This window comes from Chenopodium album, chromosome 25 (assembly GCF_948465745.1).
Source record: "Chenopodium album chromosome 25, dcCheAlbu1.1, whole genome shotgun sequence".
Taxonomy (NCBI): domain Eukaryota; kingdom Viridiplantae; phylum Streptophyta; class Magnoliopsida; order Caryophyllales; family Amaranthaceae; genus Chenopodium; species Chenopodium album.
This window is the reverse complement of record NC_137858.1, coordinates 10,776,365-10,795,320: the sequence shown is the minus strand read 5'-3', so window position 1 is coordinate 10,795,320 and position 18,956 is coordinate 10,776,365. Positions and strand designations below refer to the sequence as shown.

The 18,956-nt window shown below is 35.0% G+C and overlaps 3 protein-coding genes across 4 annotated transcripts; 2 read left to right on the top strand and 1 right to left on the bottom strand.

The window, feature by feature from the left end:
• The first annotated feature begins 3,465 nt into the window (after positions 1-3,465).
• On the top strand, positions 3,466-7,417 carry LOC145615132 (2,3-bisphosphoglycerate-dependent phosphoglycerate mutase 1-like). Its single transcript, XM_081670207.1, has 9 exons — positions 3,466-3,782; positions 4,740-5,020; positions 5,227-5,450; positions 5,928-6,046; positions 6,132-6,288; positions 6,364-6,465; positions 6,544-6,663; positions 6,863-6,923; positions 7,031-7,417. The coding sequence occupies exons 2-8, from the start codon at positions 4,741-4,743 to the stop codon at positions 6,902-6,904; spliced, it is 1,044 nt and encodes a 347-aa protein (XP_081526333.1). The 5' UTR covers positions 3,466-3,782; position 4,740; the 3' UTR covers positions 6,905-6,923; positions 7,031-7,417.
• A 914-nt stretch (positions 7,418-8,331) lies between these two features.
• On the bottom strand, positions 8,332-11,370 carry LOC145614212 (uncharacterized). 2 transcript variants are annotated; one of them, XM_081669230.1, is made up of 6 exons: positions 11,194-11,370; positions 10,374-10,457; positions 10,077-10,253; positions 9,799-9,897; positions 9,044-9,286; positions 8,332-8,803 (listed from the first exon to the last, which is right to left on the bottom strand). In XM_081669230.1, exons 2-6 carry the CDS (start codon positions 10,446-10,448, stop codon positions 8,375-8,377), a joined length of 1,023 nt encoding a protein of 340 aa, XP_081525356.1. In that variant the 5' UTR covers positions 10,449-10,457; positions 11,194-11,370; the 3' UTR covers positions 8,332-8,374. The 2 variants fall into 2 exon arrangements, with proteins under 2 accessions (XP_081525356.1, XP_081525357.1); XM_081669231.1 differs by lacking the exon at positions 11,194-11,370 and adding an exon at positions 10,554-10,615.
• A 1,955-nt stretch (positions 11,371-13,325) lies between these two features.
• On the top strand, positions 13,326-16,567 carry LOC145613642 (uncharacterized). The gene is made up of 4 exons (XM_081668733.1): positions 13,326-13,675; positions 14,663-15,252; positions 15,711-15,797; positions 16,291-16,567. Exons 1-4 carry the CDS (start codon positions 13,424-13,426, stop codon positions 16,565-16,567), a joined length of 1,206 nt encoding a protein of 401 aa, XP_081524859.1. The 5' UTR covers positions 13,326-13,423.
• Positions 16,568-18,956: the final 2,389 nt, after the last annotated feature.

Genomic DNA, 18,956 nt, shown 5'->3' with positions numbered 1-18,956 from the left:
TACACTGCCTAAATCTGTTGGAGTCATGGGTGGGCCGTAGCTGGCTGGGCCCATGGAGTAGGCCTGTTGAGGTGGACGGGTGAGCACGGGCCGTGGTTGATAATGACCTGCCGTAGGAAAAGGAGCAGGAGGCACGGCCCAGGTCTGTTGTTGCTGCCAGGCCTGCTGATTATTGGGCCATTGAGGTTGCTGGGCCCAAGGCTGCCCAATAGGGCTGGGCTGTTGCTGCCAATTCTGTTGAGGGTTTGATTGTTGCTGCTGATTCGACGGGGCTCCACGGCCTTGACTACCGCGATCATAGTAGCCACCGTGTCAAAGTCGGTCTTGTTCAAACCTGCAACTAGTCGAAGAACCATCTTCTGCTCAGAGACGGGTTGGTCGACGTTGGCCAATTGATCTGCGATAGCCTTTAATTGCTGACAGAAGGCAGTAACGTTAGAGAAATTATCAAGATGAAGAGTGTTGAATTGGTTTTCAAGATACACTGCCCTTGTACTCTTATTATCTTGAAAAATATCTTTGATACGGTCCCAAATTTGCTGAGAGAGGATTTCGGAGCCAAGACAGTGTTGAGAAGATCAATTGATATTGTTCCGTAAATCCATTGTTTAACTATTGCGTCCAATCGAGTCCATAGAGCATTAGAGATGTCACTTGGTTTCGGTGTTTTGGGATCGATATGATCAAGAACATTGTGAGCACACGCATGGTTCTCGAATAATTCGACCCAACTGGAGTATTGAACATTAACATAGTCAAGGGTAATCGGGATCACATTCTTGATATTGTTAACTGTGAGGGCCGAGTGAAACTCGTTCACTGGTGAAGGCGGCGGTGGAGGAGGGGTGTCGCCATCTTTAGCCATAGTTAAAAACTAGATTAAAGATTGAAACAGTGAAGAAGGAAACGGGCAGTGAGTTAAAGCGGAAGCAAGGAAGAAACAAAAATTGTGGTAAAAGAAAAATTCCTAGGATCGAAACCTAAAGCTGTGATACCATGTTAGATTTCGGGAAAACTCCTCAAATTGGAGTGTGTACCATTGATCAATATATATAATGTTACAAGGCGATTCCTAATCTCGTTAGGAATCTAATAAGATAATTATACAAAATATATACAAATATATCCGACAAATATTATCTAGAAAATAATATCTATCAATATATATATATATATATATATATATATATATATATATATATTAAGGGATGGGTGAAAATTGCTTCAACCAAAAATCCATAAATGTTCATGATACTCACATAATCATTGATCCACCAACTAATCTCATTTTTGTCGTAGGAAATTAAAGAGAGATTGTTGACCAGCTAAAATTGGAGAAGAAAAAAACATGCCCGCAAGTAGTGATACTCATATAATCCTATTTAGTATTTACAAGGAAGATCAAGATTCAAACGAAACAATAGAGCATATTCTTTAGCACATTCACTAAACATTTTGTGATGTAAACAAAATTATCCCATGTTACATTTAAAATTACAATATTGTTAATAAAGAGATTTTGACTTATTGATTACTCCTTAAGACTAAGAGTCTAAGAGATTATGTACGATAGGTCACAAGTTCAAATCTTCTCACCACATTTGTAATTTGTATCGTCATTGAGGTTCATTTGTATAAAATTAAAGTATTACTTTTATTTTGAATGAGTTGTGTGTTAATGGTTAAATTATTTTAATTTTTAAAGAAACGGTGGAAGCATTTTTTTTCTTCTTCTTTTGGCTATTTAAGTAAGTTAATATACGAACTATAAAATATTAAATTATATTACTAGCAAATTTTTACGAGAAAAGATACACGTAAATTATCTATGATGCACTTGTTAAAGGGTTAGGTAGGTAGATAGAACATAGATGACTAGATGTTGTTTGGTAAATATGAAGGGTTGCTAAGTTTGGTAAGCACTAATTAATTGATTAGTCCCATTGAAAATGTACAAGCACAACTTTTTGTTTGTGAAAGGCTAAGTTCAATCAACCACATTTTTTTGCTGCGATCTAAATTCTAGTTTCTCAAGTTTGCTACCAAAGTACCAAGTGCCACCTAACATGTATTGTAAGATTTGTAACTCTACCCTCCTTCGTTGCCAGCCCGAGGTAGGTTGGGCAACATATGGTATTGTATGATTGAAGTTTGAAGCAGGGGTGAGTATGGATCGGGTACTCTAATCTTCTTTCCCCTTTAGTTTTCTTAGGCTCTTAGTTCTTCTCAACCCTCATTAATTAGCTTAGATCTTCTCAAACTCAATCATTGTAGTAGATTAATTGAAGATTGTTCTCTTGAATTTAACAATTTCTCAACTTTGAAGCATTTTAAGTAATCTCTTTCCTCTATCTCTTACTCTTTAATTTCAGTTTTTATTTACTTTTAATTGTTAATTTCTCTCTTGATCTTGCTTAATTGTTGTTGCATGTCCAATCTACCTTATTCCTACTACTCCTCTTAACTTATTAACTTAATGCTTGGATTAGAACTTGTTGTTTTGATGTCCCTCACCATGTTTAGTGAGTAGTTAATTAGCTAGGGGTTGGGTGAAGACCCAACCAAGCCATGGGTTGATTGATGTTTGTGCTTGCATGTTCATTTTGGATTGATGATTGATTGTTAAAGAGATGGTTAATTGCATGTGTAATTGGATGGCCACTTATTGCTCATGTATTCACTTCTATGCTTGCATTGAGAGATGAAGTCTAGTTGTGAGCCTTTTCTTATTATGGTTATGCTAATCTCCTCTTGATTATGGTTCCTTGTTTGAATGATGTAGTAGTCTTAGTTGCAACAATTAGGTGAGAAATCTCAATTGCTTGTGCTTTAATGCTTTCTTGGACCGATCGAAAGACAAACCCGAGTTAGTAGTCTACTTCTCATTGTTAAGACTTGGTTGGCCTATCTTGTTAGTTGAGTTTGGCTTAGGAATGCTTAGTGTTGTGGCTTCGAAAGAAGGTAACATTGAGTGCCCCCTCTATCACCCAATTTGTGTTCGTGCTTGCCTATTGATTTGATCCGTTGGTTTGGTTGGAGTCGATCCCTATTCCCCCCTAGTGTTTGTCTCCATAGTAGTTATCTAATCAAAACCCCCAATTTGTGACTAAAAACCAATATACTAAAAATGATATTATAAAACGAACCGATAAGTTCGGGTATCCTAATTTTCGGATCAGTTTCTAAACGGGTTTTCAGATTTTTTTACTTAGCCCTAATTTGAAATACTCTGTATTAACAAATTGCTTAGCCTTAATTTGAAATACTCTGTATTAACAAATTGAATTTTGATATTTAAAAGAGTAAAATGATGTGATGTACTTACATTCACCTTATAAACATTAATTATACCAATCGGAACATAATTTTGTTTCTTATATAATCGTGTGAGCCTTATAAAGTTGAGCCGTTGTAGACTCGTAGGCATATTACAAACGGTAACAGAGCATATACTCGTGCCAATTAGCCCAAGTCTCCAATAGTTTATTCTGGGTTAAAGAAAGAGACTCAGACAAATAAACCCAAAAAACTTGTCAAAATACACAACCACCTTGTAAAATCCAGGTGACTAACTGACTATATAAACTTCAGTTGCTATCATTTTACTTCCAATTATAATCAAAATCAACACATTTTTCTTTCAGTTTGCCAAATTCGAAACCCCGCGATTTCACTTCTCTTTGTCAACGTTCTCTCTCCCACCAACCTTCACAACTCAACAAATTAATCCCTCATTTTTCTCTCGGTTTCATCGAATATTCGAGCTACTTCCCTTCATTTTCGTAAGATCTCTCTCTTTTTCACTCTCTTTTTCTTGATTTTTTTTCATCATTTTTGCTTTATTTTATTTTATTGTTGATTTAAATTTCTGGGATAGTACCCATTTCTATCTTGTTTACATGAAATCGATCTCTGAACTTTAATTTGTAAGTTTGATTAAATGGGTTGTTGGGTTTATCAGTTTTAATTTCTGGGTTGCAAATATTGAAGTAGATGTACTGCCATTTTTTATTTAGTTGTTGCATTACTAGTTCAAATTATGATATCAGCTTGTCCATTACTTTCAGACAGAGGGAAAATTTCTTGGTATTTGTACTTTATTTGAAATGCAAGTAATGACATGTTTTTGGTTGGTGACGTGTTATGCCCATTAATTTTATTTGAGTGTTTGTTTTGAAATGTGACTAATCTTGATCATTCTTGTAATAATTGTTGCTTGCAATTTGATTTTATTTGAAGTATTTGTATGATTGTTGTATATATTTTTTTGTGCGTAGAAATCTTGTTGTATTGAAATCTTTCGTAAATGTGCTGTATTAATATGTTGTAATTTACTTAAGTCGAATATCTTGCAGTAGAATGAAACAATGTGATGTGCATAATCTTGTTATACTGAAATCTTGAGTAATATTGCTGAAAATATCATGTAAAATCATTGTGGACCGACTGGATTCGAAAATCTTGGAGTAGAATAAACTAATGTGATGTGCAAGTATGCAATTGTTTTATCCTGTTATGCTGCTCTACTTTCAATTTTTTTTATTATGAACATTATGTGTGCTTGTTACTTTGTTAGATTAATTGTTTGTGTCTGAATCATATGCGCATAATCAAAAGTTCGCGTTATTGTGTGGCTGAATTTTATTGATTGTGCAATGTGCTACTCTTGAGTAATTTACTTCCTGCAATTTGCATTCAAAATGGGCAATAATATAAAGTGTTTTATGTAAAATATTCAGAATGGCTTCTATGGTGTTAAGACAAACTATTGGCATCGTCCAATCTGCCGGTCCTAGCTGTAGTTATGGGCCTTCTAGCTGTCATCATGATGGCCACTATGCATCAGTGAAGTTTCTACCGAAGGTTAACAAGTTTAGTCTTGGACATTCAACAATCGACTGCTTCAGCTCCATTCAGAAGCGTTCAGGTGTAATTCAAGCCTCAACATCTCAAGTCTCGGCTATGGATACCATTTCATCACCATCAGATGATCTCACCAATGACAAATCCAAGAAACCAAGTAAGCTGTTTAGTTTTTTGTCGGGTTTGCCTTAGGAAGTTATGGCTGCTAACATTCTGAAAGATCTGGTAGTTCTGCTGCATACATGATCAGATGGCTGAATACATTAAGTTCCACTATTGTGTGATACTTTCCTTTTTGTTTGTTTTTGGAGAATGATTTGTATCTGTAGTAGCTTCTAAATTGTTATTGAATTTCAATGACAGGTGAGGCATCTCTTATCCTGATAAGACACGGTGAATCTATGTGGAATGAGAAAAATCTTTTCACTGGCTGTGTTGATGTGCCATTAACGACGAAAGGTGTTGAGGAAGCAATTGAGGCTGGCAAGAGGATCAGCAATATACCTGTCGATATGATTTTTACATCTGCTCTGATTCGTGCTCAGATGACTGCCATGCTTGCCATGACACAACATCGACGCAGGAAGGTAATGTCCTGTGTGATTTGATTTTATATGGTTGTTATGTTGTGAATACATTAGGATGTTTTACTTTTTACTGTTACATCTCATGATCATTTAAATAATTGAGGTGAGCCCCAAATTTTTCATGAACCTCTTGGAGTGTTGGAAGCTTAACTTGGGTAACTGAGATTCTTGAATTCTTGACAATTTATTGCTAGGTTTAGAACCTTGAGTGGAATAACTGAGAAATAAGTAAGTAGTTAATACAGCTTCAAATTTTTGTAAATTTTACCAAACATCTTCAAGACCAAATAAAAAGGCTCAAAATTTCCTTTGTTTCAATGAACGGAATATAATTATGAGCTGTTGGCAGAAGGCCTTTGAGTCTTGCTAGAGCTTCTGGGGACTGCCTCCATATCTACTCTGGATTTTATTTTATGCCTGTGAAGTTTTCATGTCAATCTCCACCTCCGCCTTATGCATAACTACTCTCTCCTTCAGGTGCCCATCATCATGCATAATGAGAGTGAACAAGCTAAGCAGTGGAGTGAGGTTTATAGCGAGGAGACAATAAACCAGTCAATTTCAGTTGTCACAGCATGGCAATTGAATGAAAGAATGTAAAGCCTTTTGTTCTTTTTGGCTCTTGTCTTCATGTTTTTATTGTTTCAATGTGTTACACGTAAAATGTATGTGCTTTTCCAGGTATGGGGAGCTTCAAGGACTCAATAAACAAGAGACTGCCGATAGATATGGCAAAGAGAAAGTTCATGAGTGGCGTCGTAGTTATGACATACCTCCACCAAATGGAGAGAGTTTGGAAATGTGTGCTGAAAGAGCAGTCGCTTATTTCAAAGAAAATGTATTGATTTCTCCCTTGATATTATTTTGCTGGAAATGATTTAGCAATCAACTGATCTTGAAATGCAACTTGCAGATAGAACCCCAACTCCAATCTGGAAAAAATATAATGATTGCTGCCCATGGAAATTCACTAAGATCTATCATCATGTACCTTGACGCACTAACATCTCAAGAGGTGCGTGTGCTTTTTACTCAAAACGTTTTTAATGGTTTCGTGTGCTTCACTTTTTGATCACTGAGCCTTTTGGTCCAGGTTATCAGCCTTGAACTATCTACTGGCATTCCCCTGCTTTACATTTTCAAAGAAGGAAAGTTCATGAGAAGAGGAAGCCCTGTAGGACCCACTGAGGCAGGAGTCTATGCATATACAAAAGTATGCTATTCTGCTTTGTTTGGTATTTTGGTTCTCCTGGCTGGTTTCAGCTACATTCTTCTTGACATGAAGTTGTGTTAAGTCAATTAAAAGCAGCAGCACTTTGATTACAACTTGCAAGCGCTAGAAATGTGATTATTTGAATCTTTCATTTTATATGCCTTTTTCCGTGACTAACGTATATGATTTTCTGCTGCAGAGACTAGCTGTTTACAGGCAGAAATTGGATGAAATGCTCTGATTAAAGATTTCATTTCTAGGCAAGTCTTCAACTCAGAGCTCATTAATTGTAAACAACGCATGTCACTTCTTGTTCTGTTTTGCGGTCTCAGTCCTGATTAGCTCTGGTGTCATGTATTTCTTGTAGGTCTTTGCATCCGGTAATCATTACTCACACAACTGGCTGGATGTGAAGAAAATTTGGAAGTGCAGAAACAAAAAAGTGGATATATTGACAGGAACTTAGATTGAAAGATCTTTTAGCTGGTTTTTTCAGCTACTTTTTTTAGTTTGTTAGGCTTCAGTTTTAGGGTTATATGCCAGTATGGCGCTTGTGATGGTTTGCAAGGAACTATAACATACGCAGTATACTTTATTGTTTTGTAATTGTAAAATTTGTTAGTGATGCTTTGACATGTTATAGGCTTATAGCTACATTCTCAAGCTTACAGCTTGCCTTCCATATGTTTTTCTGCTGCTTATGTCGACTACATTACATGGTGAATTGGTGATGACATGAAGTTTTTGAAGGTTGTAATTGGCATAGAATATGTCCTATGCTACCTTTGTTTATTTTACGCGCGGCAACTAACTACCATTAACCAATCAAAACCATTTTAAAAGCTATTTTTATTTCAATTGAATACTCAATACCACCCCTGTTTTTTAAGGTTGTGAGAGGGTTGTATAATCAAGCAGCGTAACCATTGTATGAGAAAGTACGTAGTGTGTAACTTATTTGAAGTATATATTAGTGGCAAGTTTTTCGTCTTTTACACACTTCTTTGTCAACCTAATTAGTGAAAGTTAAGTGCCAATGAATCATATATCACCTGGAATCAAAATTGGATCATTGCTCACTCAATGTAAGAACTGTCAGTCTTCTATGAGACTTATGAATTGGCCAACCAATTTTATCATTATCTTACGTCTACTTTTCATAGAGATTTTAGGAGAGTGACCAGTTGACTATTCGAGAGGTGTCCAGGTGATTACAAAGTCCTAATTAGAGTTGAGGTAAAAAGGAAAACTTACTATTAATTGAATGTTTAAACCTCTTTGTGAGAATTAAAATGAACAATGTTGAACTTTATTAACTGAGGAAAAATCACTGTTATTTGAATACAGTTTCAAAGGATTATTTTACATGTAAAAGCCATAAGAAAAGTTTGGCATATAGAGTATAAATCAGAATAGTTGCATTCTTCAATTGTGGTATGGCAAGTTGGTTGTGGCAACACCCGGTTTTGAAATCGACGATCATCTCCTCCCTTCCCCAGTTGTATTCTTCGCATTGTAAAAAAGTAACATGTCAAGGATCGCCTTGAATTCCATCAGTGCTGTTTTTCTGTTGATGAGGCATAAAAACTTGAATTGCATATTTGCATTCATGATTCTGAAGAAAGGATTATTTGCAAGAATTTGGTCTACATTGTTGGTACATCATACCTAGAGATTAATCGGACTCAGTCTTAGCCTCTTAGCTATCATATCAAGCTTTAATATGTTCAGGATCTTCAAGGCTCATGTTAGCCACTGACAAATCAGCATCTGGAGTAGACGATTGGGAATCCTCAGCAGTTGATGAAGATGGAGTACACCTACCATCATTTTCTGAGTCTTCCCCCTCGGTCGGATCATCGTTATGTGACTGTGAGCTCTCATGAATAAGACCATCACGACTGGGGGCAACAGATGCATCATGTCCTTCCTCCCAGTAAGAGCACTTTTTTTCATCATCCTCTTTCATTCTTTGAGCGTACTTTTGAATATCAAAACCTTCTGAACAATTCCCCCCAAATGCAGATTCAAGCTGGTCCATGTCAAAAAGTTCCTCCATGATCTTCTTGGAATTTTCGTCATCAGCATAAACAAACTTCACCTTCTTCCGAGTCTTAGGCTCCAAAAAAGGTTTGACTAACTGGAATGAGATAGAGGCACGGTTGCATTATTCAAAATATCTCCATCTAAGCTGGACTTTAAGTTAAAAAGTATACATGTATATTCTTGCACAAAATGTCGGCTTCATCAAAGTAAGAAAGGAAAAGCAATTACAGTGGTTTGAGCCCTTTTAAGTACTCCAGAAAACATGACATGCAGAAATAAGCAACAAGATGTCCAGGAAGGAATAGTGTTATCAGATAAGTAAAGGAAGGAATACCTTGTAAAATTGTTCGAAAAACTTAGGAGGATTATACAAAACAGCAACACCCAATCTTTCTGGATAATGGTTTTGTAGTACATGAGCAGTTTCTTTTGCTGATTTGACTGAAATATTTGTTAGATTGAAATTCCAAAAATCAACCAGCCAGACCATCTGCTCTTGATTAGGTGGTAAGTTTAGGATGGCATTTTCCATGCAATATACCAAGTATTTTATTTGTCCTGATACAGACTTTGAGTTCTGCAACAAAAACACCCAAATCAATGAGTCATTAACAAGGAGGCGAGTATATAAAACACAATGATAACCTTTCAAACAGGAGAGTGAAAGAACATTGATTTCATGCCACAAAGAACAAAAACACTAAAATCAAGCAGTCCTTAACAAGCTAAGGCTCAGCGAATACCCATACAAGTTCATTTCCACTCTTCTTTGATAATTTTTCATTACCACTCATTACAACCATTCGTTATCATCTTCATTACCACTAGGATATTAGCATGCATATCCAAAAAGGATATACCATCTGCAAGCTTAATATGATTCCCTTAATTTATGACTAAACATCAGACGAGCTAATAGGGAAAACAAGCAGAAAAAACAACAGCTCCAACATGAAAACAAGCCCATTTATGGCCATACACGGACCACCAAAGAATAAACACATAATGCACACATCCACCATACCCTACATGATCTACATTCATATGAAAAATATCATCTCATCTTTCTCATCAACAAGAAAATGATACCTGACAACTAGGACGCATGACCAGGACAGGTCTCCCTTCCTTATCAACAGAAGTTGATCTGTAAACTTTGCCCGAATCAGCTTCACAAGCAACTTCTTCCTAAATCAATGAAAACAACATATAAAGCTTCAAGTTACAATCAATTTTCAACATTTAAATTCATTAAAAGTACAGAGCATAGAACACAAATACCCAGCAAGTTTGTTTAGTTACAGGTTACAACCAGTTGTTAATATTTTTGGACATAACAAGTACAGACCAGAAGAGCACACACATACCCAGCAAATATGTTCAGGCTTGTATTCTAATCTCCATTTCATAGAATCTTTCAACATCTTTGTGGCCTTTTTAACATTCCAATTCCGTGCTCGCAAGTATCTTGAAATTAATGCATCAGAGCAAAATTTAGACAGCTTTGCAGGGATCGGACTTATTGCCGCCCTTACCTCACCAATCTGCAAATACTCAACGCGATTAAGACCCATATATAACAATGTCAGAAGGGTTGTGTTTGCTCCCCTGGCAAAATCAAATGAATTAACACGAGTCTACGAGCTTATGATGCTGGAAAATACCTTCTTTAGCTGTTCTTCATGTGGCAAAGACTGTTCATGGGCATTAGAATCAGTTTTCTTCAAATTTGTACTCATCACTATTCACTGTACAAAAACAATCAACAAATTAGGAATACATGTGTTATAAATTTCATCATTCCACTTAAGAAGCCTATAAAAAATACAACATCTGTATCATACAAGAGTTAATTCAAAGCGTATTAGAGGTATTGGGATAATGTTAACGTCGATTGTCTTGGTCATTTCATGAAATATAAGATAGTATATGTTTATGGATAGTGATCAAGGCAAAGCTGTAAGCTGATTACCCTAATAAAACAAGAAATAAAAACCCTTCAAAATCTTTGGTACGTATCTTGCTGATTTTATTCGATTATATTTCATATAAGCCAAAATTACAGTCTAATACATCCCTCTTGATCAAATTTGATATGATCAAATTATATCACTATTATATTCTTCCATTTTTGAAGGGTTGACTGAATTTAAGTTAAAATGGCAACCAATAACCCAAAAATAAAAAATTATATTATAATAAAATAAACCCAGAATAATTTAATAAACCTTTGATCAAATTCATATTCAAACTCAATTTCACAATCCAAAATCAACAACGAAACGGGCAATCATCAAACAGTCAACAACCCCACAATCAAATGTTTGACCAACAAGAAAATCTAATTATCATCATCATCATCTAATTCAATTATTCAAAGTGGGTGTAATAACATGAATTATAAACATAATCAAACCAACCATAGAAAAAAAAGACAATAACAAAAAATGGGCATCAATTAAAAACAAAGAAAAAGAAGTAAACCTTATGAAAATTGTTTGTTGTTGCAGAGACTGAGTGTATGGTGTGAAGGAGAAGATGAAGGGCTGGGTTTCATGTGATATGTTGAGAAGTTGTAGTAAATTTTGCAAAATTAAGGACACATGTATATTGAATTGAATTTGAGCTATTGGGTGATTTTGTTGTTGGACTTGTCTCTCTAACTTTTATCTATTTGTCCATATTTGTTTTGGTTTTGGGTGTGGCCCTTTTTGTTAGTCAACCGTACACGTTCGTATCAAGTATGCCTTCATTTATTATTACTAGAATGAGAAAAAATCAAAAAAATCGAAGTGGTCGATATTAGCTAGTTTAGGTGGTAAAGTTTGAGATAATCAGAGCAGGTTTTGATGATCTAGTTAATTATACTTTGTGTAACTTAATCTTTATATTACATGGATTTTGATCCGTGATACATTGATATTTGATAGTGAAATGTGATTATACGGTAGCTGAAGCATGTGTCAATATACTGTGATTAGTGTTTATTATTAGGATTTTATTTTTGTCAAAAATATCTATTAAATAAATACTTAAATATGCATTTTTGGAAACCACATCTATTTCAATAATTAAAAAATCTAGCCTAAAAACAAAAAAAAGAAAAATTGATGTTTCACAAAAAATTAAAAAAAAAAAAAAAACAATAAAAATTGATACCCACAAACTAATTTGTCAAAAACTTCCGTTTGTGAGCCCATTTCTTTTGGTCATGTTAAGAAATTAATTGGTAACTACGAGTAATTGATAAAGTTGGTTTGACTAACTGATTATAAATAGCAGGTTGTAAAAAAGTAATTGATACCTCCTTTCTTTTTTAGATAGTTAGGTGGCTTTTTTTCGAAACTTAAAATCATCTCAATGTATATCTTCATAATATCAACTTTATAATTGTGAAAATAGTATAGTGCACCATGCGCATGGTGCACCCGGAAAGAACATTAGGTATATTTTAAAGAACATGGGAAAAAAAAAAGAACATACTAGCGTTGGAAAAAGAACATGCTAGTATTTGAAAAAGAACATGCATACTAGTGTTTGAAAAAGAACATCTTGTGTTTGGCAAAAGAACATGTTTGTGTTTAACAAATATATATATGTTTGATAACATGTTTTTCAATAATACAAAATATTTTCTTTTTGGTTCGTATGTTCTTTGAATTTGGCTCGTATTTTTTTTTTTTTTTATTTTTTTTATTTTTTATTTTTTTTTTTTTTGAAAAATGGCTCGTATGCTCTTTTAAGTAATGAATTCTTTAACGTATGTTCTTTAACGTATATTCTTTAACTTATGTTCTTTAACGCATGTTCTTTAACTTATGTTCTTTTATGTTATTTTAAATTTTGAAATTTGAAATTTAATTTTAAAATGAAATCTTGAATTATTTTTAGTTGAAAATAATTTAGAGAGAGAAAAATAAAATAATTATGGAAAGTTAAATTTTTGGAGAGAGAAAAAACTATTTTTGGGAAACTGAAATCTTGGTAGAGAATTTTTACGTTAATTTGTTATTTTTCATGAAATTTAATAAAGTTTTTATCATGTTCGTTGCGTAATGTCTTTATGTTCTTTAGTAATGCATGTTCTATGTTAAAAACAAACATGTTCTTTTTCAAGAAAGTAAATTTTCTTTTTCATACACCTAATGTTCTTTCCACTTTTTTTTATAACCGGGTGCACCATGCGCATGGTACACCCGGGTGCACCAACCATACATTATTATAATTGTATAATTTATTAGAGATATTAAACGTTAAGTTATGCATCTACAAACGCGATTAACACAAATGTATCAACTAAAATATAACATAATTACATAAGTTATTGTTAATTCCTCTATTCTTGAATATCCGACACGCTTTGACTTTTAACATAACTTTCTAAGCCGAAACAATTGTGCATTATCCTTGTTCTCCTTTCAATTGTTCAGCAACTGAAGATTCAAAGTCATAGCTTTTCTAAACCCATAACCAAAAAAATAACCCGACCCGAAAGTAACCCGAACCCAAAACTACCCGTCCAACCGTTTCGACTGGTATTATTGTGTTAGTGTGGGCTACTTTTGGAACAAGCATTGAGATTGTTGTGTTCAGTTGTCAACGACCAGAAAAGAAAATTCAGGCTGAACTCCTATATCTCAGCCATCATCCTGTAATCACTCACTTCCTCTCTCATCTTCTACTAACAATTCATTGATCACTCAACTCCCCAAAAATGTCAAATAGTTGGAAAATCATATTATCAGTCACATTATTTGCTACATTATTTGACATTTACCAACATCAAATTACCATTCCCTCTTGCAAAATTGCAAATGCTAATTCCAATCAAACACTTTTTGATGATTTTGACAATAATCCTGAAGATTTAACAGCCATTCTTGTCTCTAATTTACTCTTACGCGGTTCTGATTCTTCATTCTTCGATTTGTTATTCAGAGACTACTTTTTGTCCCAATTTTTCTCGGTATTTTCTCTCCTAAATTTTTGAATTTTGCCCTTTTTTACATTTGTGTAGTTTTTGCAATATACAATGTTACTTGTTGCTTAGAATTTGCTATTTATGGGTGTTTTGTGTAAAGTGCTTAGATTTGTAGTTATGTTGGGTAATTTAAACATTATGTGCTGAAAGATGAACTGGGTTTATCCCTATATTTATTGTAAGTGATACTAGTGCAATGTAAAAATCGATACTCTATGTGCTCATTTTTTACTTCAACTACCCGTGTTGGATACTCGACACTCTTATGTGTTCGGAAACCTCGTTTAAAACCCGAATGTTCGAGAATATTGGTAGCTTTGACTTTGGGAGACATACTGATATGAGATACTTATAAGTTATAGCGAAATCCATTAGATTAGTGCTTAATTTAGGACTAAAATATTGTAGTCATAAAGCTTAATTCTTTAATAATAATCATCAAATTGCTGCTTGATCATGAAAAGCTCCCAAGTTCTAGTTTATGATTTGTCTGACCTTTTGTCAACTTAGTTTATCTTTATGCATAGGATTGATTTTGATCATTTGATCAACTACGGGACATAGAAGATTGTTCTTTTCAATCACTTGCTTTGTGAATTTGAATGTGCCAGAGTTAAATGACTATCCTATGTCTATTGTATGTCGAAAATCGTTATAGCTCGGTTATGAGGGAGTAATTGACTTATTTTACCTTTGTTAGTTCATGGTAGACAATTTTGTATTTCAAGGTTCTTGAGGATTCATTTCCTGAAATTTTATGTGACAGAATTTTCTTCAGAGCTTAGAAGGATCAATAAACATATGCATATATGTTGTCTATACAATAGGGATGAATAGAGTTTCTTTCGAAAGACCCTTTTCTAGACATTAAATTTTTATTCGAGTTGCTTGTATAAGTTTTGTGTGATCCCCTTTTGCGAGTTTCAGCTCTGACTAGTTCATCTTTAACATCAGCTAATATGATTGAAGCAGAATTCTTTTGATATTTTGAAGCCTGATATACTTTTAGTCCTTGGAGATGTTTCTGCTAAAGGATTTGAGTTGACGAGTAAAAAATGGTCATCTGTGGTAGAGCAATTTGAAAGGATTATAGGTCCCTATCTTCACCTGCCTTTTCATGTTACTCTGGGTGACAGGGATATTGGAGAATGTAGTAAGTTGAAGGCCAGCTTAGTACGCCGGGTTGCTAGCAGTTTCCCAGAGCTGAATCGTGGAGGCTGTGGTAGCTTTGGGATGAGCAATGTTAGTTTCATCTCAATCAATGCCATGGCATTGCTTTGTGGCAACAATGAACTTCTGTCAGATGTTGAGACAGTAATTGAAACTGAAAGTGCATACTTACAAACACAATTTGAAGATGGAGAACAATCTGTCAAATTGAATGCTGCTGACGAAGCTTCCTATCAGCACAGATGGAGAGATAATCCCACTTCACCACAATCTGGCCCTGTCCTTTTGCTTCATATCCCCTTGCAACAGATATCAAATAGCTACTGCAATCCAGAGAGCAGCTCCAGCGCCATTTGGAACTCTCTTCCAGACAGTTTGAAATTGCTATGGAGGTGAGTTTCCTTGCAGATGTTTTATATAAGTTGGAGGGATCACCTGTCTTTCCTTTCATCTTATAGAAATAATATAGCTCTTGTATTCTTGGCATTTGCTATCAATTTGATTCACTATTCATGTTCTTGTGTATCTTGGTCTAAATTTGGTGTCTAAAATCACCATTTTTATTTACTATATTCCTGTTCTTTCATGTTACATGTGATGAGATACTGGAACGGTGCTTATAAACCAATTTGCTGAAATGTTACAATAAAACCTTAACTGTAACTTGTATTATGATTTGCCTGATGCTTTTCGACTTTGTTGGGGATGGCAAATAAGCTTATATTAGAAATTAAAAGTATCTTCTTGTTGCCAGCTGCCTGCCACTACTTTATTTTGCTCTTGATATATAGTTCTGCAAACAACTAAGTTTCTTTGTTTTTGAGTTAATATGATATTAAACTGCTTTCAGGGCGGATACTGATTCAGGACCATATGACTTGCTGCACACTATTCCACCAAATGCATCTGAATACATCTTTCAGGCACTTAAACCTAGGTATTGCTATGGTTTTGCATCTTCAAAGCATCTTCCATGCTTCCCTTTTCTTTAATTCTGTTTGCTTCCTTCTTTAATAATTTGTAATAGTCTAGAAACCCCAGATTTATTTGGTGCAAGTACTCATTGCTGCTAGTCATTGGAATGATTAATGATTGGATACAGGAATGCTGCTGAGTACCCTTTTATTAGTCTTAATACCCTTCCCCATCAATTTTCCTCTTTTTGGATGATATAGATTGGGTTTTTTTTTTATGTCTTTGAGCTCTTATGCATTCATTAGACCTATGTTACATGGACTCACCTTCAAGAATCTAATATTGGTACATCATCATAAAACAAAAGTTTCTCATATATATTTTTTTCGTAAATTAAAGTGTAAAACTGTAAAGTGCTCAAAAGGGACACCTAACATGGAAGAAGTATCCATTTAAGATACTTTTAAACTGCTTTCAAGGGACTGACAAAGATTTTTCTTTTCTATGCTTTGCAGGATAATATTCAGTGCTCACAGCCATAAATTTTGCGATATTATACACCCTGATGGGACACGTGAGATAACAGTTCCAGCTTTGGCCTGGACAGCAAAGGATGATCCCGGTTTTATTGTTGCTACTTTCAGAAGGAATGAAGCAGTAGTTGTCAGGCATTGTTCCCTCCCTAGAGAATCTCATGTTGTGGTTTCATTTTTCGCAATTCTTTTTCTCTCAATATCGCCTGCTGTCATAACAATTTTACTGCATCGACTGAATATAAGATATGTTGGATGATATGTCCTCCACTTTTTTGCTTTTTTCCTGGAAAAAAAAAATCTTCTGAACTTATAAAATCTGTTCATATGCTTTACAGTATTCTTCTTCTCATGTGATCTGTTCTTGCAGAAATGTTGTTCTACTGTAGATATATACTTGACAAGTTAACATCAACACTAGTCTCTAGGAAACACTCAAAACTAATTAGGAACTTGTTATTGGCACATCACTTCAACTACATAAACTCTATATGAACTGTAACTCATATAAGCTCAGAGCTGACTATTGGTGCTCCCAATTCTCAAATGGTAATTTTTCTTCTCCCAGCACCAGATAATAGCAGCAGTCTTCAATTATTACCAATCCATCCTCAGGCTTTTTGTTAGTGCTCCCAGAGGCTGACATCAATTCTAATATCTGTTGACTCTCTTGCATCTAGACGTATGTTTTGTAATCCTATCACTTATTTCAAAGGACCTGTGCATTTGAGCCCTCAGGTCTTGCTTATAGCATTACAGGATGCTAATTCAGCATCTACCCATTGATAATGATAATTTACAATCTTGGTCTGCTCAATTATATCAGCCCTGAACTCTGAGACCAATGCATAGCATGTGGAGCTCATGCGAGTGCTCTGGTAACTTTATGATTGATTCTGGTAGAGATTGCTTTGGGCTGAGTGAAATTTATTTGTCTTTCTGAGAAGTTGAGACCATATTCAACTATTTAAAACCTTTTGGCCTTTGTAAATTTGGTTAGTTTGTTCAGGACTCTTGGATAACCTGACACCTGAATTTGGGCCTCGTTCTCACGTTCATCATTGGCACCTTAGGATCCCATACTTCTTAGCACATTATAACGTTAGTGGTGGTTCTTGTGCGTGTGTTATGCTGAGAATTGAAGATCACTTTTCTTTCATTTGTGAACTCATGTATTACCTGAATAATACCTGGGCTATATGATTGATGAAAAAATGTTATAGCAAGGGCAGTCCCTGTAATTTTCTCCTGAATAACCCATAAGATTAGTCGAATATTTCCATCCTGTTTGTCAAAATCTATATCCACTGGATCACTACAGAGAAGCATGAGGGTAACTCAGAAGTCAGAACCTGTGCAACCCTGTAACCGGACACTGTTGCTACTTTGTAGACCCAAGTTCGACCTATATTGATCTAATCCCATTACCTACATCACAAAGTCAACTTCTTTAGCTATTTTCTCTACTGTGACAAATCCCAGCCTACCACCTGTGTTACTCATATACAGTAGGCACCAATCCAAGCAGCAGCCCAAACAACAAGCTGAGCAGGTTGACCAGACAGCAGGGGATCATACCAACACCAAGTAGTGGATGCGTAAAGCTACTATTTTGTCAGCGTGGATATGGACAAGCATCAGCAATTAATTAAATGTACTAGGTAGCAACTTAGGGAATTGTGTAGAGGATATAAATATCAGAGAAGGGATGGTAGAAGAGCTATTCAGAAATTTGTTAGCTTGGGCATTTGGAGAATTGGGCCAAAAGACACCTATCGAAGACTCTTTGTCTTTTCATTAATCAAAGGTCTAATTTTTCTCTCTATTTTACTAATTTTCTTTGAATCATTTACAAACACTCTGAATTCATTACAACAACTTCATCAATTGAGAGTTGAGACTGACATGCATTCTCCAGTGTTTCACCCAGAATGATACTTAATGCTGCTATTGGTGTCGCTTTTGGTTGTTGACAGAAGGAGAAGCTTGTTGGTATTTCAGAAGAATGAGTTGCTTTCAAGTTCCAGATTTTCTAGTTTAAACTGTCATCAAAATGGCCAAGTCCCATCCTCACAGAGAACAGATTGTGGAGTGTCCTGTCAACCTCTTCTCAGAGTTTGCTGCTTTGTCTGCTGCTGCAGGTAAGAACCCCAGTTGATATCCCTGCCTATAATTCAACTAGTTATAATATCCATGAAAAGGGTTTAATACCATGGTAACTGTTGTTTGCATTTCTTAAAGTTAGTAATTTTTTTTAAGTGTTTAAGATACAGTTTTTAACATGAAACTAGTTGGAGCCTTACCCCCCCCCCCCCCCTTCAGGGTTATTTATTTTAGATTGCTGTTCTCGGGAATTAGTCGATAGATTGGCTTGTGGTGATAAACTGGAGTTAGGATTCATTGGTTTTGAAAAGAAAGCAACAAATAAAATTAGTCAAATAACTTGTCTAAATTTCTCATTACCAACCTTAAAAATATTGGTGTCTCACCATGGATGATTGAAACAGCATACAATCTGACGTGATATAACTTATCTACTTGCAAACAAAAGGTTCCTGCATCAAATTCTACTATTAAAATTTCATCATTTCTTATACTGTACTATAAGATGAGATCTATTCTTGACTCATTGAGAACCCCCACTCTTT